This window comes from Trichosurus vulpecula, chromosome 8 (genome assembly GCF_011100635.1).
Source record: "Trichosurus vulpecula isolate mTriVul1 chromosome 8, mTriVul1.pri, whole genome shotgun sequence".
NCBI classification, from domain to species: Eukaryota; Metazoa; Chordata; class Mammalia; order Diprotodontia; family Phalangeridae; genus Trichosurus; species Trichosurus vulpecula.
The window spans coordinates 110,217,446-110,242,317 of record NC_050580.1 but is presented as its reverse complement, the minus strand read 5'-3'; the positions used below and the strand labels follow the sequence as shown (position 1 = coordinate 110,242,317).

At 36.1% G+C, this 24,872-nt stretch overlaps 1 protein-coding gene across 1 annotated transcript in view; it reads right to left on the bottom strand.

Moving 5' to 3' along the window:
• The window catches only part of LOC118829601 (cilia- and flagella-associated protein 43-like), a gene marked incomplete at its 5' end in the record, with an annotated part of 163,249 nt that overhangs the window by 67,858 nt on the left and 70,519 nt on the right, over positions 1–24,872 (bottom strand). The window contains 6 exons of the mRNA XM_036736554.1: positions 4,702–4,827; positions 5,496–5,573; positions 8,480–8,545; positions 9,662–9,794; positions 10,088–10,218; positions 19,739–19,885. Coding sequence (XP_036592449.1) covers positions 4,702–4,827; positions 5,496–5,573; positions 8,480–8,545; positions 9,662–9,794; positions 10,088–10,218; positions 19,739–19,885 — 681 coding nt within the window. The remainder of the gene's footprint in view (positions 1–4,701; positions 4,828–5,495; positions 5,574–8,479; positions 8,546–9,661; positions 9,795–10,087; positions 10,219–19,738; positions 19,886–24,872) is intronic.

Below are 24,872 nucleotides of genomic sequence, written 5' to 3'. Positions count from 1 at the left end.
TTCAAAAGGCTGCACCCAAGGATCTGCATGTGGCCTCAAGATTCTTCACCCCTGATTTAGACCCTGTCTTCAAGGAATTTATAGTCTGGTGGAGGGATAAGATACAAGCATAGATAACTTTAATATACAACATCCTACTGAGCTAGCAAGTCTACAGGTGTAAGCCCAGAGATGCTGTCACCTAATTCCATCATACTTAGATTAGAGAATTGCAAAGCATGTAATAATATTGGTTGTTACCAACCATCCCACCACTTACATAACACTTTAAAGTTTTTAAAATGCTTACCTTCCCACACCTCTATAAAGTAAGTGTAGCAAGTATTATTCTTCTCATTTACAGGTGAGGAAATTTATGTTCAGATAGAATAAATAACTTGCCTGTGGCCACAAAACTATAGTCAGAACCGGCATTTGAGTTTTGTTCTCTTGACCCCAAGTCCAGCACACTTGATTCTCTACTACATTGCCATTACTCAGCTAGAGGAAGGATTCGCAGAAGAGGAGGCATTTGAGTTAGTGTTTACAGGAAAAGTAAAAATGCAGGGTGGAGAGAGCAAGGGAAGGCATCTGAGGCATAAGAACCAAGGCACAGAGGAGGACAAGCCTAGAGTGTCAGAGGGCAGAAACAAGTTAGGTTTGGCTAGAGCACAGAGTATACATATGGGGATAATGTAAGACCAGAGAACCAGACTAGTGACAGCCTCTGAAAGGCCTTGGGCCAAGAAGCTGTAACTTTAGTCAGTAGGCAATGAGAAATCATTGAAGTGGTGTGTGTGTGTGTGTGTGTGTGTGTGTGTGTGTGTGTGTGTGTAAAGCAGGTGAGTGACATTACTATGTTGATAATTAAGGAATATTATTCTGGCAGAAGTATGAAGCATGAACTAGAAGAGGCAGAGAGCAGAGAAAGACAGCCTGATTAGGAGCCTAAATAGAGCTAGCAGCATGTCTTTATTTTTACTATGTACACTTTAAGTTCTAATGACAAGTAGAGATCTTCAAATATATAAACTATAGAATGAGAAAAAGGAATATACAAGGTGAAACAAAAGCAATTGTAAAGATTGTACATATCTGTAAATTATTATTTACTGATTATTACTTCTGACCCAAGAGATGTATATTGATTTTAACATGGTATCACCCACGTTATCTCTGTTTTGTGGTGCTTTTTTGGCTTTATTTTTGTCTGTTACTTATAACTGTTGCTGTTGCTGTCTTTAGATACATGACAGTTATAGTCAACACGTAAATTATTCTTTTTGGTTCTGCTTTCTTGGCTCTGAATCATTTAACACAAATCTTCCTGTATTTACTTGAATTCATCATGCCATCTCCATCATGTCTTTTTTTTGGAGCAGAGGAGGCAGGGCAATTGGGGTTAAGTGACTTGCCCAAGGTCACACAGCTAGTAAATGTGTCAAGTGTCTGAGGCTGGATTTGAACTCAGGTCCTCCTGACTCTAGGGCTGGTACTCTACTCACTTACCTCCATCATTTCTTATGGCATGATAATAGTTTATTACACTCCTATACCATAATTTGTCTAGCTATTACTACAGTTATTTGATATTTATTTTGGTGCCAGGTTTTTTCTACTATAAATAGTGCTACTCAGAATATTGTTGTAAGATAGATCTTTTTTCCTCTATTAATGTTCTCCTTTAGCTCCCAGTTCCTAACTGGGTCTAAAGCATGCATTTTTTTCATATCTTTTTTATATGATCCTATATTATTTTCCAATTCACATATTCACTAATAATGCAATACCATGTTTATTTTATTTTTTTAACCACAGTCACACCAGCAATGAATTTTGTCAACCTCTGTTCTCTTAGCCAAATTGATGTGTATTAGGTGAAGTTTCAATTTACATTTCTTATCTCCAAACAGTTGCCAATGCTTATTAATTCTACATCCACAATGATCTTTTATCTATCTTACTCATAGAGCTAATACCCTACTTCAGGCACTCATCCCTTCTTATCTGGACTAGGTTATTGGTTACAGTAACCTAATTGTTCTTCCTACATGTGGTCTTTTCCCTTTTCTAGTCCATCCTGAGTTGTATTCCTAAAGTACGAGTCAGTCAACAAGTATTATTAAGCACTTATTCTAAGCACTGTCTGATTATGTCATTCACTTTTATCAAAAAACTCTGGTGTCTCCTTTTTACTTAACCTTTCATAGTCCTAGCCTATTTTCCTAGACTTATTGTAAATTATTCTTTTTTATTATATTTTATGTTCCAGCCAAAAATGGCACATTATTTGTTTCTTCAGGATGGATTGCTGTTTGTTGTGCAAAAGCTATTTATTTTCATGATTGATATGGGCCTCTGTCTTTACTAGTAGAGATTAATGCCCCATGTCTGCATCGGGAGCAGGATAGAAGAAGGTTACAGCCTTCTAGTTTTCTTTGGACCTTCTTCAAGCTAGAGAGTCTCTTTGGACTTTGCAGCCCCTGTGCACACCTCCAGCTTCCAGTTTTGATAGAGAAGATGGAAGAAGCTAGCCCTACCTTTGTCGGCTAAAGGAAAAGATTCTGGAAAGAAACTGACTGAGAGGAGCTTTCAGTTTCCATCATGTTGCATCATTCCGATCTTACTACACTAGAGACTTCAGGGAACTAAGCCCTGGGTGGGAGCTGGGACTCTCTCTCTTGACTGAGTTGAGTTACCTTGTTCACAACGGGATAGCTTGTTCACTCTGTATATTGTCTGGTATATATTCTTATATGTATACTTTCTCTGACTTCTCTTTTGCTACCGACTTAGATAAATGGGTTCTTGGCTAATTGCTGTATATGTGTTCATTGAGGAAATGGCATCCAGTGGGAAGGAAGTCAACCCTTGGATATAAAGTTTGTGGTCCCACTTCCCCCTAATGATGAACAGTGATAAGAAATTAGATTGAACCTGAAAATCACATCCCCTAGAAAAATAATATTTAAGGGAGAAAACAGACAGAATTCTAGCCCAGTATTACTCCATTCTTAGAAGAGCAAAGTGACCCTAAACTATGTTGCCCCAAATTCCTACTTCTCCTCCTGGCAGGAATTAAAGTCTCTCTTTGAGAAGGTAGGGGGAGGAGGTGGGAAGAAGAGGCTAGAAATGTCTATTCTTATGTTTTTATAAATGAAATGAGAGTGATTGAGGAAAAATGGAAAAGAAATGAGAGATGTAATGTAATGTAATATAATATAATGTAATGTAAGATGCAATGTAATGTAAGAAAGAATATCTTACTTTCTCAGTGTCTCTGTATGGGTCTAGGACCTGCTCCCGCCCTGGTGCACACAGCCTCTCCCTGGAGACTGGAGACCTAGGCATGGGGCATGCTCTCAACATGACATGTTCCCCAGTGTCTTCAGACTTCCCCATCTTTCTCCCTCTGCCAGTCTAGGTCATACAAAGGACTCATTACAGCTTTTTATGGATTTCCCTGTCAGGATTCAGCCTGGTGCATTTTCTAAATCTGTTTAGAAGAGATTATGGAGATGAGCTCTGCCTCTAGTTCCTACCACTTTGCCATCTCGGTACTTTTTTTTTTTTGCTACATTCATATTAATTTTTCTACTGTGGTCATTTGACTCCAAGTACAATGAACTTTCCATTGTACGATATGGGCTCATGGAAATAGTATGTACTGTAAAATGACAGTGGAATTTACCAAGTAGAACCATTTCTAAAGGCACAATTCATAGAGAGTTGAACTTGGAGTCAGGAAGCCCTGAATTTGAATCCTGCTTCAGACAATTATTAGCTGTTAGACCTTGGGCAAGTTGCTTGGCCTTTTTCAGCTTCAGTTTTCTTATCTGTAAAAGAGGCATAATAATAGCACTTCCCTCACAGGGTTTTTGTAATAATCAAATGAGATGGCATATAGAAAGCACTTTGCAAACCTTAAAGTACTATATAAATGCTAGTTATTATCATTGTTATTATTATAGGGAAATTTAACAATTCAATTACAAAAATATTTTTACCTCCCCTTGCTTCCATTTTCTCTACGTATCTTTAAAATATGATTTATTTGTCTGTGCGTCCATCCCTACAAGTCTCTTCAGAGAACTCCATTTGCCCCTCTTCATCACAATTGTTTCCCTTTTTGATTTCAGAATTTCATTCTTGAAAGTTTCCCATTCCTTCTAGGCTGATGAACGCTATAGTATTTTAGTCCAGAGGGTCCCATCTGTCCTTTCTCTAAACCCTTTGAAATTTGGTCTCCAAAAATCTAGAATATATGTCAGACTACGTATAACTTCCCTCTCCTCTATTCCACATTCTAAGAGCAAATGCTGACTTTCCCCCCAAAGTTTCCACCACTTTTATCCCAGACACCAGTTTCTCCCTGTTAATGACAGTCAGATCTAAAAAATAATTTTCCCCTATGTTTCTCTACCTTTTGAAGAATGAAATTATCATGAAATCCTGCCTTGTTTTGCCACCATCTGGTGCTGATATCCCCTCAAAGACAGAGAGAATATCTTTCTCTTTTGTAGCTCTGCTTGCACCTTGCATAGTATTCTACCCATGACAGGTGCTTAGCAAATATTGGCTAAATGAATGAAGCAATTTATTATTTGTACATCCCAGATATACACAAGCTTTTTCTACGTATACTGGAAAAGTTCTCATTTGTCCTTTCTTTTTTATGTCTATGAATATAAACAATACTACTTCGAGTAAATTCTCACATACCCTTTCCAGTTCTTCTTCACATTCCTCATGAAGCCTTTCCATTTCTTCAATATCCAGACTGAATTCCTTTTGGTCTAGTTGTGCAATCTCAGATGCCAACTCATTTTCATCCATCATAGCCTGAATCTGAATTTAACGATAGAAAATAATAATGAACAAGTAAATAATATCAGCTTTAAAAAAGGTGCCCCCCCCAGTTTCATTGGGCAAAAGTCAATACCAGTACCATTTCTTATTGCCAGTATCTCACCATTAAGATTAGTTGAATTCTAACTTCTTAAGGTTATCACTGTTTGTTCATTGTAATACATCTACTTATGAATAGACATGTTCAGTTTTGCTGCCAAATAATTTTTTTTTAAATTTTGCTAGATTTTCATGTGTAGTATATGTTGATTTTTTAAAAAGAAAATATATGTTTTCAGCTTCTTTCCTTAAGAACCTACTCCAACAGAAAAACATTGAAGAAGACCATATAGTTTAATGTATTTGTTCCAGAGAATTCCTCTAAACACTTTACTAAAAATAGGCTAACCTTTTCAATTCCCTATTTGTTTTGCTCTTTTTTCCCCTTCATCATTGACATTGATAGAGCACCCAGTGTGTTGGGCTCTGGGCTCAGTGTGTGGTAACTCACTTCCAAGAGTACGACAGAAAACTGAGCTTGCCAGCATAGAAGAGAGAATAGCTGAGTAGCACACATGCCTGCCACATCATACCTATGTGCAACTAAGCAGGAAATATCATTTGAGACTATAGGCATATTTTATTAGAGTATAAAACATAACACTTACAGTTTTAGTCAAAGTTTTGATTCCTTCTTTTATTTCCTTCTTTTTTTCACTAAACTCTTTGACCTCTTTTTTGATGGCCTGAAACATGAATCAATCAATAAACAACATTTATTAAGCACCCATTTACTACTACCAACTACTGTACTGGGCTCCAGGGATACAAGACTTAAATAATCTTTACTCATAAGGAGTTCTATGTCCTAACAGGGGGATACAACCAGTAAACATATGTTGTAAAGAATACATTTAAATAGAATACATACAATTAAATACAAAGTAGAGAGGGAGGACACTAGTAATTGGGGTAGAGGGAATCAGGAAAAGTTTCATGTAGAAAGTGGTGTTTAATCTACATCTTGAAAGACAAGAGAGATTCTTAGAGTTGGATGTGAATTCACTCCAGGCATGGGGGACAGCCAGTGTGGAGAGACAGAAACATGAGATGGAGGGCTGTAGCTGGGGAACAGTGAGAAGGCCAGTTGAACTAGACTGTAAGTTAGGGAATGGGGAGTAGTAGGACTGGAAAGATAGGTTGGGCCCAGGGTATGAAGGGCTTTAAAAGCTAAACAGAAGAGTTTATATATTTTATCTTAGAGGCAATAAGAAGCCATTGGAATTTATTGAGTAGGGAAATGACATAGTCAGATCAGCACTTAAGATATCCTTTGGCATATGTGTGGAGGATGGACTAGAGTGGAGTGGCCTAGAGTGGGACAAAAAGACCAATTATAAGCCATTGTAATAATCCAGACTGGAATTAAGGTTGTAATTGTGTGAGTAGAGAAAAGGAGTAAGATACAGGCAATGTTATGGAGAAATGGCAAGTTTTGGAAACTAATTGGCCAAATGTAGTAAGGAAGAGTGAGGAGGTGAGGATAATGATGAAGTTACATAACTGGGAGACTGGAAGAATTGTAGTTCCTTCAACAGAAACAGGGATGTTTGAAAGAAAGGCGGGTTTGGGGTGGGAGGTGGGGAAGATAATGAGTTCTGTTTTGGACATGTTAAGTTTGAAGTGCTTCTGGAATATCCAATTTGAAAAGTGAGCAGAGGGGAATACTCAAAATTTGGGAGTATGGATGATGAATTAGCAAAGAAGGTTAAGAAAGTCAGACAAGTAAGAGGAAGAAGATAGATGTGGCATCTGAAAAATACAGAGAAGAGTATTGAGGGAGAGGGAGAACAGTCAGCAGGGTCAAATGAATCATAAAGATCAAGAAGGATAAGGACTAAGGAAAAACAGCTATTGGATCTGACAAGATATCATGTCACAAGCACAGTATTTACAAAGCAAGAATAATGAAAAATAACCACATTTTTAAAAGCACGTCCTAGAAAAAGGAACACACGTAAATGAATAAGTCACTATGACAACAGCTTGTTTGTGCTTTCCATGTGGATTTGGAAGAAAGTTATATACATACTTGAAATTGACATAAATCATTAAGCCGTTGAACTGAAGAATATTAAAAGGCAAAACTGAGGGTGTTTTACAATGGCAAGATTACTGAATTTGGAGTCACAAGGCTTGATTTCAAATCCTGGCTCTACCTCTTACTATGTGATCTTGGTGAAGAAAATGAACTTTTCTGGCCCTCAGTTTCCTCATCTATTAAAAAAATGTGGGTTAGACTCTAGATGATTAGGGGTGGGAGTGGGGAGAATAAAGACAGGGAGAGGTTGAAGATTAGTGAGAGATTAGGGATGCTATATAAAGGGTACAGACTGTTTGAGAAAAAAAGGATGAAATAGGATCAATTGTACATGTAGATAGGTCAGCCGTGGCAAGGAGAAAGGACATTTATTAATGTGAAATGGGTGTAGCAGGTAATAGTGTGTGGAAGGCATCTGAATGACATGAGATATGAGGAGGGGATAAGAGGTAGCTCTCAGTAAATGGCCTCAATTTTTCAGTGAAACATGAGGCAAAGTTATTGATGGTCTCTATCTCATCCATGTCTTCCCTGTCCTCAAAAAACACCCACTTGGTCCATTCATCCCCACTATTGTCTATATTTCTGATCATTTTTATGAGGAGAGATATAGGACAGTAGCTAGTGGGTATGGATGTATTACATGAGGGGTTTTTGAGGTTGGAGGAGTCATGGGTGAGATGGAAGAAATGATCTATTATCAATTCTTCTACTTCCTCTTTTTCTTACTTTCTGCATAATTCTCTGCTGTCTGGTGTCCTTCTTCAACATTCAACTGAAATTGCTCTCTACAAAGTTTCCAGTTATCTCTCTTAATATCTAATCTAATAGCTTTTTCTCAATCCTCATATTCTTGGTCTCTATTTAGCCTTTGACTCTGCCAGTCAACATCTTTTTGGTATTATCTTCTTTAGGTTTTTAGGACTCTAGTCTCTCCTGGTTCTTCTACTTGTCTGACAGCTCATTAGTTTCCTTTGAGGGAAAGGACTAATTTTTTTTACCTTTTTGTATTCCTAGGACTAAGGAGAGTGCTCAGGAAATAGTAGTTACTTTGCTTGTTCACTTGACTTGCAGAATATAAGGGCTGAGGAGGGTATATAGTTAAACTGGTCAACTTTAGGATCAAGACAGTGAAAATTGCAGGTCACAATTAGGATGAAGAATTTGTATGGGAGGAATAAGTCAGAGTGAAAGATAAAAGAAAAGGAGACTGAACAAAGGTGACAATTTTGGGTGCTGGTGAAATTCAAGGTATGATCCCACAATGAGTGACTGAGGTATGTCATGGCAGCTGAGAAAGTTGATAAGTTGGAAGGAGCCATTAACATGAATATTGAAATTTTTCAAGTTTCATTACAGGAGTAGTAGTGATCAAGAGGAAGACTATTAAATATTAAAGATCCAATGATCCTAGTGAACAATGATATGTAGGAGGCACCATTTTGAACCTTTGCCTAGGATACATAAATTATTTGTCTTCATTTTCTTGTCATTAACTATAAAACTATTAATACATCTTCTATAATATATATATACACACTCATATAATACCTCTTGGTTTTTCCTTTGTAACCAACTAGTTTCATCTTCATGCACACCATCTTTATGGTCAGCTTTCTGAGAAGAAAGGATAAACATTTGTATTAAACTGAACTCGCTAGTCCATCAAACTCCCTACCCCATTATTTAAGAATTCCCCTAAAATCCTACTCTGTAAACTTCACCTGATTATTTTAGAGACAGACAATAATTTGATTCCCTCTGACATGAAATTCCTTTGAGTAGATTTTTAATAAGTAGATCAAATACTCTTAATATTTTGGTCACACCTAATATCACATTTATTAACTTAAAGTATATTAATTTATTTGTATATGATTGATATCTGTATCATGAATCTATAAGATTCATAAAGGGCAGCTTAACTTTTTTTGTACAACTCTTTTCATAGGATCATAGAACCACAGAAGGAAGTGCCTTCAAACCTATCTAGTCCAACTTCCTCATTTCAAAGATGAGGAAACTGAAGCTCAGAGAGAGATTAAATAAGCTTTCCAAGGTCATACTGGCGGTACAAGTAAGGGGCTTAATGCTACATGTAATGAGTAGTCTAATATATGCTTTTAAAGATGGTCATCCATCCTATAGTCTACAGATTTAGGGGTTGGGAGTAGATAAAGGGATTGAAAGAACAGAAAGTGATGCTTTAGTTTTGTATAAAAAAATTTGACTCTTCCCTACATGTTATAAGCTGTAGTTAAAGCTATAAATATTTCTTAATACTCTATCATTTAAGTTAGGAAGCAAGAAGAAAGACTTGTTATATAATAATTAGAAGCAAATGACCATGTTCTCAGCCCTATTCTGGTGGGCTTTTAGCCATGTTCTTCCAAAGTAACATATGTGGTCTACATGAAGAGATATTTTAAATCCCATATCCATATAATTTTTCATTATCTTAAGATTTTGTCTAATAAGTATGAATTTAAAGTCCATTTCCTCTTTACTATAATTTTTGTTAAGATTTAGTACTTAGGTCTAAGAAGGGTCAAAAACATTATCTCAACAGGTACAAAGAGAGAATGATCTTCTATCCTTGTTATACCATTAAATCATGAATAAAAGGAAAATGTAGTTAATAAAAGGAACTCAAAATAAGTTACTTAAATAATACTAAAAATGGATTATTATAGGATTGTGAGATTTTTTTTTAAAACTATGTAGAAACTCAACTGGATCTTCATAGAGCTGGACATCTCTCATGTAGTATAAAGATACATTTTGCTCTAAAATGTTCTTATTGAAATATGGTACAAAGGTCTGAAAATATTGAGCAGCATGATGAATTAGAAGTCCTCCTATACTCCTGTGGGTTGAAACAGAATGAACAATACATATGTATTATAAAATGTTGTCAAGAGCAGAGTTTACCTTTTATACATTTTCTCTTAAACAAAATTTTCTAATGAATTAAAAATATATAAGTAATTTTCCATAACTTTACTTCCTGTTTTTATGTAAATTATAAAATATTATTTACAATTTAATAAAAGTTATCATATTAACTTTAGCAAAAATGTTTTCTTTGCTTCTATATCCTTTTCTGTTTTCTTTTACTTCAATGAAAGTTAAAGTGATATCTTCTCAGCTTGTACTTACTTCCATTTCAGGCAAACAAGGGCACCATCTTCTTTACCATTCACTAGTACAGATTGGCCATCTAATGAAAATATGACTGATCGAATTCCTTTTCCCTGGTAAGAATGGCATCGTGCTCGGGCAAATGGTTCCTGAATAGTTAAGGAACAATAAAGGTTGCAGTTTTATTGTATGTTTTACTAAATCAGATTACACATGCTTTTATTTTGAGGTAAATCAGTTATTATTAACATAAATTATTATTAATATTTTAATAAGTAAATATTATTATAAACAAATGAGTCAAATGTAGGTTCTAGAAAACATATAATTCAATGCATATGTAGAAAAAGAGGCATGAAGAAGTTTAAGTGACTGGTTCAAAATTACACTATATCAGTGAACAAAAGAGGACTTAAACTCAGGACCCCTTGTTTCCCAACTCAGTGTTCTCTTGGTTAAGCTATATTGATATTAGAAAAGCAGTTTAACATAGTGGAAATTAGAGTGGTCTTGGAATCATAAGAATCAAGTTTTTGTCTTGCTTCTGCCACTAATTCATTTTTCTTGACTGTCTTCTCTTCTCTGTGTATACTGTCTCCTTCAGTGATCCCATCTACTGTTTGGCTTCAGTTACAATCGCGCTACAGAAAAAGTCTGTACCTCCATCCCTATCCACTTCCCAGAGCATCAGTTCCACATTTCTGACTGCTTGACAGGTACTATGTCAAGACTTCAAACTCAACATATCCAAAATGGAGCCTATCTCCCCTCAAGTCTTTTGCCCCTCCCTACATGTAGCTTCTCCATTTATATCAAAGACATCTCACCATCCTCCAAACCATCTCAGCTTCTAACCTTGAGACCATCTTTGCCTCTTCTTTCCCTCCACTCAATCATCCATTCTGCTCTTAAATATTTCTCATAGATATCACTGCAATTGCCCCAGTGCAGGCCCTCATCTCCTTTTGACTAAAGTATTGTAAATACACTCCTTTTTTTGGAGGGGTGAAGGCAGGGCAATTAGGGTTAAGTGACTTGCCCAAGGTCGCACAGCTAGAAAGTGTGTCAGGTGTCTGAGGCTGGATTTGAACTCAGGTCGTCCTGACTCCAGGGCCAGTGCTCTATTCCCTGCACCACCTAGCTGCCTATAATATACTTCTAACTGACCTTCCTGTCTCAAATCTGAGTCCTCCACACCACTGCTCTAGTAAATTGACCTAAGGCACCAATAGGATCATGTCACTCCTCTACTTGAAACTTCCTAGTGGGTCCTCATTGTTTGCAGAATAAAACATGAACCCAGGAGTCTGACACTGAGCCTGCCACAATCCATCCTTTCTCTTACCGTTGCCCTTCATGTATTCTGTGTTCAAGCCAAACTGACTATCTCTTGACCTTACCCTCCTTTACATATTTTTATTTACTTCCACATTTGTATTTATTGTTCATGCAGACCCTTCTGTCTGTTGAAGTTCCTCTCTCCTTTCAAGGTCCAACTCAGATGCTCATTCTTCCATGAAATCTTTTCTGACCATCTTGACCCCAGATGAAAGCAAGCTCTTTCTTCTCTAGTTTATCATTGCTTATACTCATAATTTATCTAGATCTTTCCTTTGAATTCATCTTCTGTCCTGCCCAACCTTGCATTGTCAGCAGCTAGTATGCTGCCTTGCACCTCTGAAATACTTAATAAGCGGTCACCTCTTGAAATGAGACTGGGGCACATCCTATAGAGTATCTTGACCTGACTTGTCATCTGCAAAATGGGTGTAATAATACTTCCTCTACTTCTTAGGTTGATATAAGAAAAGTGTTTTGTAAATCACAATGTACTGTAGAATCATGAGCAATAACAGTTTTACTCTAAAAGTTTAAATGGCTTAAAATAGGGATTCCCAACCTTTTAGAATAAGGATTTATTTTTTATTTTCTACCTTGAAAGTAGGGACAGATGAGGTTTTAGCACTGAAGTTTCTGGGAGTGTGAAAAAGGAGTTTGCTAGAAGTAAAGTCCATAAGCAGTGAGTGGAATACTACCAGACACTGTTCTTTTCTCCTTCTGGGGCTTCTAGCATATTTGTAGAAGGTGAAGTGTCTGGCTTCGGGAAAATAATAAAAGACTGAGAGACTTCCAGGTCATGTGAGAAACAAGATGGCAGACTAAACATTTTTCCCAATCCTCATGACTTTTCAAACTTCTCCAAAAGAAATTATGCAGCAAAAAAAATAAAGCATCTTTAGCTATTTCTATGGGCTAGGACCCTCAGAATCTAAAAGAAGGTAAAAAAAAATCCTCCAAAACCAGGAACTGGCACTAACTGACCCTGAGCTCACTTAGCACTCCTCCCCCTTTTGCCATGCTATTAGCAGTAAGGCTGCACGAGTAGCCCCAAGGACATGACGCAAGCTTATATCAAAACCCTCTCCTGCATCCTGCTCCCCTGGACCTCTTTCCAGTGCTGTAGAGACCTTAGTCCCAGGCTGAGAAAGTTTACTTGGGCCTCAAAAGCCAGCTTTGCAATAGCCTTTCAGAAACAAAAGCCTGCTGGGGACCTACAACCCAGGAGCACTGGTGCTGAGGAAAGCAGGCTCTGTCAATGTTAGGGAAAACAGGGTCTGAGAACAAAACTGAGGAACAGAGGGAGTGGGAGAAATCACTAGGATAAGACACTGTGGGGGGGGGGGGAAGCTGTGCAGCGCTCTATCACATCTGAAGGCAGAGCACTGCATCCAGGTGGGGCTACTTCTCACCACACAGAGCATAGACTAATAAACCATGAAGTGTTTGTATGGGAGGAGGATGAGACCCTGTGAGATCCAGCCCCCAAGGAAACAAAAGACCTTGAACATAAACAGATAAATCAACAGGAAAAACAGTAACGAGAAGAAAATATGGCCTCCAGATCCCGTAAATGAATTGAGGTATCTATGAATAAATACTGAAAAACAAAGGAAATGATCCAACACTTGATGATACAGAAGACTTTTGAATTTGAAGAGAACATGAAACAATAAACTGTTCCTAAGTGTTTTAAAAGAGAATCATAAGAGTAGATTTTATATCCTGCATGACAAAAATAATGAACAGAACAGAAAACCTTGAATCTGCAGTGGTAAGCCTCACTAAGGAAACAGTAGAACAAAGGACAAGAGGAAAAGAAGCAAAAAATAAGAACATTGCAAGAAAATATGTAGTACCTTTAAAAAAAACTGACCACATATTAGGGCATAAAAACTTTATAGGTAAATACAGAAAATCGGAAATATTAAATGCATACTTTTCAGATCATAATGCAATAAAATTATATTTAATTAGGGACCATGAAAACACAAACTAAAAAGTAATTGGAAACTAAATAACCTAATCTTAAACAATGAGTGGGTTAAAGAACAAGTCATTGAAACAATATATAATTTTAAAGAGAATTATAATAATGAGACAACCCAAACCTATGGGATACAGCAAAAGCAATAATTAGAGGAAAATTTATATTTCTGAAAGCTTACATCAATAAAATAGAGAAAGAGCAGATTGATAAATCAGATAGGCAATTAAAAAAACTAGAAAAAGAACAAATTAAAAATCCCCAATTAAAACACCAAACTAGAAATCCTAAAAATTGTGGCAGCTAATTGACACAGTGGATCAAGCACTGACCCTGGATTTCAGAGAACCTGAGTTCAAATCCAGCCTCAGACGCTTGACACTTAGTAGCTATGTGACCCTGGGCAAGTCACTTAACCCCAACTGCCTTGCCAAAAAAGAAAAAGAAATCCTAAAAATTAAAAGTGAGATTAATAAAATTGAATGTAAGAAAACTATCAAATTAATAAATAAAACTAGGAGTTGGTTTTATGAAAAATATAATAAAATAGGCAAACCATTGGTTAACATGATTTTTAAAAAAGAGAGAGAAAAAAACCAAATCACTAGTATCAAAAATGAAAAGGGTGAGTACCTACTAATGAAAATGAAATTAAAGCAATTATTAGAAGTTATTTTATGCCAATTGTACACCAATAAACATAACAACTCAAGTGAAATGGAAAAATACTTCCAAAAAATAAACTGCCTAGATTAACAAGAGAGGAAATAGAATGTCTAAATAAATCTATTTTAGCAAAAGAAATTGAATAGTCCATAAGTGAGCTTCCTAAGAAGAAAACATCAGGACTAGATGGATTTGCAAGTGAATTCTACCAAACATTTAAAGATTAACTAATTCCAATAATAAATAAATTATTTGGGATAATAGGCAAAGGAGTCCTACCAAACTCCTTTTTATGAAACAAATATGGTACTGATGCCTAAACTAGGAAAATCAAAATCAGAAAAAGAAAATTATAGACCTGAAATTGGTCTATATTTATATATGGATTCAAAAATCCTAAATCAAATATTAGCTAGGAGATTACAACAATATATCACAAATATTGTACATTGTAACCAAGGGGGATTTGTACCAGGAATACAGGTTTGACATAAGGAAAACTATTGACAGAATTGATTATATCAATAAGAAAAGCAACAAAAATCATACTGTTACATCAATAGATACAGAAAAATCTTTTGACAAAATATAACATGCATTTCTATTAAAAACATGAATGGATTTTTCCATAACGTGATAAGAACCATCATCAGCAAGCATTATTTGTAATGGGGATAAGCTAGAAGCCTTCCCAATAAGATTGGGAGTGAAACAAGGATGCCCATTATTACCAGCATTATTCAATATTGTTTTAGAAATGCTAGCAGTAACAGTAAGAGAAGAAAAAGAAATTGAAAGAATCAGAATGGGCAATACAGTAATAAAACTATCTCCTTTTACAGACATTATGATGATATACTTGCAAAATCCTAGAGATTCAACTAAAAAACTAGTTGAAACAATGAATAATTTTAGCAAAGTAGCAGGATATAAAATAAACCCACGTAAATCATCAGCACTTCTATACATCACCAAGGAACCCTGCAAGAAGAGATAGTAAGAGATAACCCATTTAAAATGATCACAGACAGGATAAAATACCTGGGTGTATGCTTGCCAAGACAAACCCAGGAACTGCATGAACATAATTATAAAACATTTTTATACAAATAAAATCAGATTTAAATAGTTGGATAAATATTCATTGTTCATGGGTGAGCAGAGTCAATATAATAAAAATGACAATTCTACCTAAATCAATCTACTTACTCAATATCATTCCAATTAAATTACCAAAAAATTTTTAAGCTAGAAAAATAATAACAAAATTCATTTGGAAGAACAAAAGTTCAAGAATATCAAAGGAATTAATGAAAAGAAATTTAAATGAAAGAAGTTTTGCAGTGCCAGATATTAAACTGTATTTTATAAGGTGGTAATTACTAAAACAATCTGGTACTGGCTAAGAAATAGAAAGGTGGATCAGTGGAACAGAGTAGACATACAATACACCGCAGTAAATAATTATAGTAACTTTGTGTTCGACAAATGTAAAGATTTAAGCTTTTGAGATAAAAGTTCACTATTTGGTAAAAAATTTTTTGGGAAACTTGGAAAACAGTCTGGTAGAAACTAGGTATAGATCATACATATATCATATGATATATCATATACCAAAAACAAGAAGAAAATGGATACAAAACCTCCTTATAAAGGGAAGTAGTATAAGTAAATTAGTAGAATATGAATCAGGTTACCCATCAGGCTTATGACGAGGAGAACATAGGAACAAACAAGTTATAGAGAGCATTGTGAGATTATAAAACAGATAATTTTGATTACATTAAATTAAACAATTTTTGTACGAATAAAATCAATGTAGCCAAGATTAGAAGGAAAGTAAAAGAAATTGGGGAAAAATTTATAGACACTTTCTTGGATAAAGGTCTCATATCTCAAATACATAGAGAATTTTGTCAAATTTATAAGTATATGAGTCATTCTCCAATTAATAAATGGTCAAAGGATATGAACAGGCAGTTTTTGGAGGAAGAAATCAAAGCTATATAGTCATGGAAAAATACTCTAAATCATTGATTAGAGAAATGCAAATTAGAACAACTTTGAGATAACATCTCTATCATCTACCAGCTTAGCTAAAATGATGAAAGGGGAAAATGATGAATATTGGAGGAGGTGTGAAAAATTGGCACACTTATACACTGTGGGTGGAACTGTGAATTGTTCCAACCATTTTGGAGAACAATCTGGAATTATGCCAAAAGAGTTATAAAGCTGTGTATACCCTTTGATCCAGCAATACCACTATTAGGTCTGTTTCGCAAGGCGATACAAGGAAAAGGGAAAAGAATCTAAAATATTTACAGCAGCTCTCTTTGTGGTTGCAAAGAACTGGAAATTGATGGGATGCCCACTGTTGGGGAATGGCTAAACAAGTGTATGATTGTGATGGAATACTACTGTGTTGTAAGAAACAATGAGCAAGTTGATTTTAGAAAAACATGGAAAGCCTTGCATGAAATAATGAAGAATGAAATGAGCAGAACCAAGAGAACACTGTATATAGTAGCATCAATATTGTTTGAAGAATAAGTGAATGACTAGGCTATTGTGAGTATTTTAAATATTTAAGTCAACTATAAAGAACCTATGAAGGAGGATGCTATTCACCTCCAGAGAAAGAACTGATGAATAGAAGTATATGTAGTATGGTTTTATATCTATCTATCTTTCTCTCTATCTATCTATCTATCTATCTATCTATCTATCCATCTATCTATCTATCTCACTAGCTAGCTAGCTAGCTATCTCTGTGTCAAATAGTGGCCTTCTCTAGTATGAGATGGGGAAGGAGAGAGGAAAGGAGGGGAACAGCTTAGAATTTAATATGTAACAAAAATTTAAAATAAATAAAATAAAAATAAAATATGCTTACTACGCAAGTTAGTTATGTTATGCTCACTATGTTAGGATGCATAAAGACAACCTAAGGATTACAGGTCACCCAGAAGTACACAACAGGGCAAAAAAAACCTTCACACCAAATAACACAAGACTATTCTGCACCTACTAGAAAAAGGAGGAAGGAATGGAATAACATGTTCCAAAGAACAATGGAGCTCAGTATGTAGCCCAGAGTGACTATGAGTTTAACCGTACAGGACAAAAGATAGATTTCAATAATATTCTGAAACATTTTTAGAAAGAAAACCATAACCGAAGATATTTTATTTTGCCTTTTGAACACTCCAAACAAAAGGAATGCAGGAGGAGTGAATAAATGCAGCGGGGAAGGACAGCAGTAGCAACGGTGGCAATAGAGAGATCAGTGAAACCCTTCTTACTTATACACAAGGAGACAGATGAAGGCAGAAATCTGGCAGAGGTAACAGTAAAGGATGAACAGAGGCACATGAAAGGGGGTAGGGAAAATAGAGGGATAGAGATGGGTGAAAGATGCCCTGGGGTCAAATCAAGGGCTAGCCATGAGAGGAAGGTGGCCTCTGCGGTCTTATGAAGAGAAGAGTCTACAGGGGTACAGGAGAGAGGAAAGAGGGAAAAAGGGGAGGAAAAGAAGGAAGCTTTACTTTAGAGGTGGGAGAGCGTTCCACCGGTGAATACTCCTTTAAGTGAAAAGAGATGAGCAGTGAAGGGAGATAAAGTCTGGGGGATTTGGTAGTTGAAAATTCTATTTCTCCAGGGAAATGGGGAGAGTTAGAACCTCTGGGGACAACTAGCACCTGGAGGAGTGGAAGAGCGTGAACACAGGGAGATTTCTAGGCAAATGTAGGGGGAAAAAGGTCGGAAAGAGAGGGTGTAGATCAATGGTGGATTGCAGGGACATAAGGGAGGAGGGGCCCTGCCATGGGGCAATGCTAGGGGGCACAGTGGTTAGAGGGCCAGGCCTGGAGTCAGAAAGTCTCAAATTCAAGTCTGACCTCAGACACTAGCTGTGTGTCTTTGGGCAAGTTACTTAACCTCAACCTATTTGCCTCAGTTTTTTTTTTTAATCTCTAAGATGGGGATAATAATACTTTACAGAGTTGTTGTGAGGATAAAGAGATAATGATTGTATAAAGCACTTAGCACAGTGCCTGGCACATAGTAAAAGCTATTTAAATGTTAGCGGCTATCATTATTATTAATAATAATAATAACAACAATAATAGTTGATACTTTTTTGGAAATGAAGAACATTGGAAAAGAGGGATCCATTGGGGGTAAATCCTACAAGACAGTGGCAGAATGCACCTTGAGAGGAGACCTAGGACAGACTAATGATACCTTGGAAGCTTCAATAGCATGAAGAATACAGAGAAAAGAGAGAGACCAGATAATTCTAGAAGTCATGAACTAGAGAATGAGAGACTAGAGTAAACAGAGAAAATAAATAATGAAGAGAGTGAGAGAAATCCTTTTTGGAAATGGATACAAAAAAAGAAAAAAATTAAAACTAAAGAACAGGACAGGACTAGAGGAAGGGGAGAAGAAGAAGAGGGAATATCCAAGGAGATGAGGGGCTTGAGGTGAGGGGAAAAAAGCCAGTGGATAAAGGGCCACCTTAAAAAGATTTTTTAAAAGATTCAGTTACTTTTAAAAAGTTACTGAAGGAACATAATATTGTGTTTACAGTAAAAGAGGAAACTTCAAAGTGAAAAACTTCTGCACAAATAACATTAATACTTTTATAATAAGTGGTCAAATTAGAAAAATAAATCTTTGAATCAAATTTCTCCATTAGGGGCTTGGTATCCAAGATATATAAGTTTTACATATACATAAGCATATAATTAATAGCCATTCCCCAACAGATAAATGGTTAAAGGATATGAACAAACAGTTCTCAAAAGAAGAACTGAACCATTTTGGAAAGCAACTTGGAAGTATACAATAAAGGTACTAAAATATCCATACTCTTTGAACCAGAGACTATTACTGAGCTTATAACCCAAGAAAGACATTGATAAGAAAAAAGTCCCTCCCATACTCCAGAATATTTATACTAGCTTTTTTTGTGATAACTCACATTGAAACTGAATAAATTAAATAAGGTAGATGCCCATCAATTTGGGAATGGCTAAACAAGTTGTGGTATATAGATGTAATGGAATATTACTATGCTATAAGAAATGATGTGTGATGAATACAGAGAAGCATGGAAATATCTCCATGAACTGATGCAGAATGAAGTAAGCAGAGCCAAGAAAACTGTATGCACAGTAGCTACAGCAAGGTAAATGGAAAGAACAACTACACATCAAAAAACTGGAAAGTAAATGTAACAAATTGTAAAGATAAAATAGGATTCTAACTAAGAGGTATGAGAAAACACTCCCAACATGTTTTTGGACTTTTTCAATGTATCAGTTGTGCTGACATTTTTTTCTCTTTTTCTTCTCCAAAAAAATATTATTTGTCATATGGGATGGCTCTCTGGAAGGGGAGTGGGGAAGGATACATGGGATACTATTGTGATATAAGAAACAGAAAACATCCAGAGAAATTTATTTTTAAGAAGAATCAATATATTGTTTTGGAATATAAGGCATCAATATACTTGAAAATCCATAACATCAATACAAGTCAAAGATCGGGAGGTTATAAAAGCCAAATTTTTTTTCTTTTCCAAACTTCTTAAGAGTATCTGCTTCTTAGTCTAAATCCATTCCTACTTCCCACTGTGACACTGAGGGTTTCATGTTGATATCAATATTTACCATACTATTACTATCGCGGATGCACAGTATTCCATCTTTGGCTGTTGATGCCAACCACTGGCCATGATATGACAGATACAGCATTCCAGTTCCATAATGTTTACTTGGCATTTTGTTCTCTAGTTTGAGAATGACGTTTTCACTCTTCTGTAAACCAAGAAGAAAATATCGAACTGTACTCAAAGTTATGAAAATAATTTTTACTGCTAATAAGAACAAACAACGTCACTGCATTGGTAACTTGATTATTGATATCAATGAAAAACCAAGACATACTATGATTGAAAATAGGCATATGTTTATGTCACCTAATGGGTTTTGCCCCTTTTGTCAAATTTATTTTCATATTGTTTCTTAAATATTTGATTCTTCCTTTTGAGGGGAATTTTCCTAACAAAAGCAGTTTTTATTGCCTATCTGTGGTAGATTCTGTCAGAATCTATCAGATTCATCCCCTTATCTTAAATACCAAGGACTGATAAAAGGCAGAAAATGAAGACATTCAAATAGCTCTTGATGAATTTATACATCTGCTGACAGAACCCCTAAGAAATACAAATTGATCACAAAACAGTTCATCTGGTAAGTTTTTACAAGTAGGGGTGCAACCCTTTTTCAGACTCTATTAATGTAAGTCAAGTTATAATATCAAATTTTGGTGAAAATGAGATTTCAGCTTTAGCATCTAAAGTAGGGGTTAACAAAGTTTCAGAAGGCTCCCCAGTCTAGGGGAAAGGAGCCTGTTCTTCTGGATGTGGATACCTAGCTGAAAAAAAGAAAAATCTCCCCAAACATTTCAGTAATTACAAATCCATTTGTATTAATGTGTCTCCTTTAAATTGTACATATTTATCTCCAGCTGTAAATTCCAAAGGTACATATGTTTTCTTCTGTGTGCCACTTTGAGCCTTTTCTCCCCCTTCTAAGCCCCTCAAAGGTAGAAGCTTCTATTTATTAATCATATTCTCTCTTCAGATCCACTCTTACTAGAATATAAGGTGGTTTGGGTTTTTCTGTTTGTTTGGGTTTTTTTGGAAGGGGGAGTGGAGAGAAAGAGACAGGATTGGAGGCATTTCTGAGGGTGATTGGACTAGATTGGTCCCATCAGTTAAAAGCTTTGGGCAGCCGGAGAAGAATTGGGAGAGTAGGAAGGTGAGAGATCAATGAAATGAAGGTGAAAGACAAACTTTACTTAGTTTGCAATTTTATGTTCCCAATGGAATTTGCCACTAAAAGTTATCCACTATGGTCCTCTCTGTCTTTTAACTTTTTGCCATCCCAATCCCTGTTTCCTTTGCACTAGCCTCCCACTCTGTCACCTGAAATGCACCTCCTCATCCTTTCCATCTCTAAGTACACCCAACCCCAAGGTACTAGTGAGCACCACTCCTCCTCATCCCATTGCCCCAATTTTGTCTGTATGGCACCTCCTCAGTAGAATTCCTTCAAGGCAAGGACTGTTTGACTTTTGTCCTTTTATCTGTAGCCCCTAGCCCAGTGCCTAGCACAGCTACTTCTTAAAAGGTTGTTTGTTCATTTGGTATTAGGGCTAGTTGTGAGATCCTAGGAACACAGCTATAGAGTCATGAGGGGACATGAAGGACATGGAAGTCCACTCCCTCATTGGAAACTGAAGCCCAGAAGATTGTTACACATAGCTAGTCTGAGGTAGAATTTGATCTTGTTGATTCCAAGTCCAGAGCTCTCATCACTACATCATGATACCTCTCTCATGTTTGTTTAACATTTTGAAACAATTTCTCATTCCTTTCTTTCCACTACACACACATCCTGGAATCCACAGGAGAATCTTAAAGTCCCTTCTCCTAAAGGGTTTCTTTTTCCCTTCTCTAGATGCATTCAGCTTTTAGCAAATCCCAGAGGGAATCAAAAGTAAGCAAATTATCTTTTCTGTAATTCACCCAAGACATCTGGGGATTATACCAAGGAATTAGGAGGAAAGTGAAATAAAATACTAAAAAGGAATAAGTTATTACCCTGCCTGTCACTCTTCCTCTTTCCTTCTAAAGTGAAAATCCCTTATTGTTCTTGGACAGTTTCTCTCTTCTTTTTTCCCTTTCTCTCTTGGTAGTAAGAAATGATGAAAGGGATGGGCTTAGAGAAACTTAGAAATACTTGTGTGGAACTGATGCAGAATGAAATAAACAGAGTCAGAAGAATAATTTATACAATAACAACAACATTGTAAAGATAAACAACTCAGAAACACTTAACTCTGATTAATGCAATGAATGATCAATATTAATTAGGGAAGACTTGTGATTATCTATGCTGCCCACTTCTGGACTGAGAGGAAATGGATTCAAGATTCAGAATGAGACATACCTTTCTATTTTTGGACATGGACAATGTAAGAATTTTTTTGCTTAACTATGCATACTTATTATAAGGATTTTGGTTTTATATTTTCCTTTTAGATTATAAGTAGGAGGGTAGGAGGGAGAGAAAATAAATGCTTGTTAATTTAAATTTTTTAAAATAAAGAGTTTTTAAAAAGAAAAAAAGATTGATTTCCTTTTAGAGTGCACATGTAGCATTAGGGTTGGAGGAAAAAAGGTCACTGAACTGCTAATTAAGGTGCTGATTAACATTCCCAAGGCAAGGAAAAGGTATGAACCTTTATAACAATAATCACAACATTATAGAATTACAAAGCTGGAGGGCCCAAGAGGCCATCTAATCCAACCCATGCCTGACCAAAAATTCCAATGGTACTGATGGATGGTCATATATTTCTTCTTGAAGACGGACAACCCACTATTTCTTGAACAGCTTATCTCACTTTTGGACAGCTACAATTGTTAGGAAGTTTTTCCTTGAATCAAGCTGAAATCAACCACTTTCAGAGATCCTATAGATCATTTAGTCCAATATCCTCATTTTATTTATGGAGAAACAGGCCTAGAGAGTCTGAGTGATTTTGTCAAGATTACATAGATGGGGGAGCCAAGATGGCGGCTGGAAAGCAGGGACTTCCCTAAAGCTCTCCCGCAGGACCCTCCAAACACCTATAAAAAATGGCTCTAAACAAATTGTAGAACTGCAGAACCCATGAAATAGCAGACGGAGCAGGGCTTTTTTAGATTTTTTATTTTTAGTTTACAATACTTAGTTTTACATATTATTGAGTTTCAAATTTTCATAAACCTTCACATTAAACTTATTTCCACAATAGTCAAGTTGCAAAGAAGATTTATGACCAATGGAATGAATCATAAGAGAGAAGAAACAAAACCAAAAAAAAAGAGGAAAAAAAAGAGAGAGCAAATAGTTTGTCTCAATCTGCATTCATATTCCACAGTTCTTTCTCTTGATGTTTGCTCATCATTTCTTATGGAACAATAGTATTTCATTACATTTGTGTACCACAACTTGCTCAGCCATTCCACAGTTGATGGGTATCCCCTCAATTTCCAATTCTTTGCCACCACAAAAAGAGCTGCTATAAATATTTTTTGTACATGTGGGTCCTTTTCTCTTTTTTATGATTTTGTTGGAATACAGACGTAGTAGTGGTATTGCTAGATAAAAGGGTATGCACAGTTTGATTGCACTTTGGGCATAGTTCCAAATTGCTCTCCAGAGTGGTTGGATCAGTTCCCAATTCCACCAACAATGCATTAGTGTTCCAATTTTCCTACATCTTCTCCAACATTTATCATGTTCCTACTTTGTCATATTAGCCAATCTGATAGGTGTGAGGTGGTACCTCAAAGTTGTTTTGCTTTGCATTTCTTTAATCAACAGTGATTTAGAGAGCATCTTTATATGACTATAGATAGCTCTAATTTCTTCATCTGAAAATTGCCTGTTCCTATTCTTTGACCATTTATCAATTGGGGAATGACTTGTGTTTTTATAAATTTGACTCAGTTCTTTATATATTTTATTAATGAAAGACCTTAAATTCTTAAAGACAACCATATCTCCCCAAGTACACTTCAAATGAACATCACATTTCATGGTTTCCAGTCTACTCACCATCCTGATTACCCTCAAATTCACTCCTATTTTTTCATGTCCTTCCTAAAATATGCCACCAAGAACTGAATACAGTATTCCACGGCATAGTACAATAAAACCATGATCTTTGTTGTGAACATTATGCCTCTTTTCATGCTGCATAGGATAGTACTAGCTTTGGGGGGCTGCTATGTCACACTTTTGAATGATACTGAGCTTTCACTCCGCTAAAATACTCCAGTCATTTTTCTCATGTGTTAACACTTCAACCACCGTTGTAAACATACAAAACATTTCTGTTGTTTACTTAGGTATAGGAAACAAGAAAAGGAAGAAAAAGAAAAGAAAAGTTATTTACTCATACACACTAACCTGCACTCCTATTTTTTTCTTATGTTTATCTAAGAAACTTGGCTTATTTGCTACTGACTCCAATGGTATAGTGTTAAGATGTATTGACTCCTCCATTCCAATGATTATGAATCCCTGGCTGTTGCCATGCAAACTCCAATCCTCATCTACCACTGCCTGTTCTCTTATTCCCACTCCCTTTAGTGGAGCCCCTTAAAGTTCCACTCTAGATCTACCTACCCATTCCACTTTCCTCTCCGGAAAACCTGCTCCATAATTAACAAACTTTTATCTTAAACATTTTCCTTTCTCATTCCAGCCTCTGGTTCTCACTGAGTTCTTTCTTCATGACATCGCTTCCCTTGAGGTTGTACTTTGATTCGTACCCCTCAACTCACTGGCTGTGGTGGGAGACTCAGAACACTCCTTGCTCCCTATTGCTGTTTCCACACTCTTCTATCACAAATTCATCACCCATGCCCATCAAATGGGAATGGCTGAATAACATAAAATACTATTGTACTATAAGAAATGATGAGCAGGATGCTCTCAGAAAAAACCTGGAAAGACTGGCACGGGTTGATGTGAAGTGAAATGTACTGTGTACAAAGTAACAGTAATATTTTAAGATGATCAGCTGTGAATGACTTAGCTACTCTCAGCAATACAGTGATCCAAGACAACTCTGAAAGACTTACAATGAAAAATGCTATTCATCCCCAGAGAAAGAATCGATGGTGTCTGAATACAGATTGAATCATACTTTTTTTAACTTTATTTTTCTTGAGTTTTTTTTGTC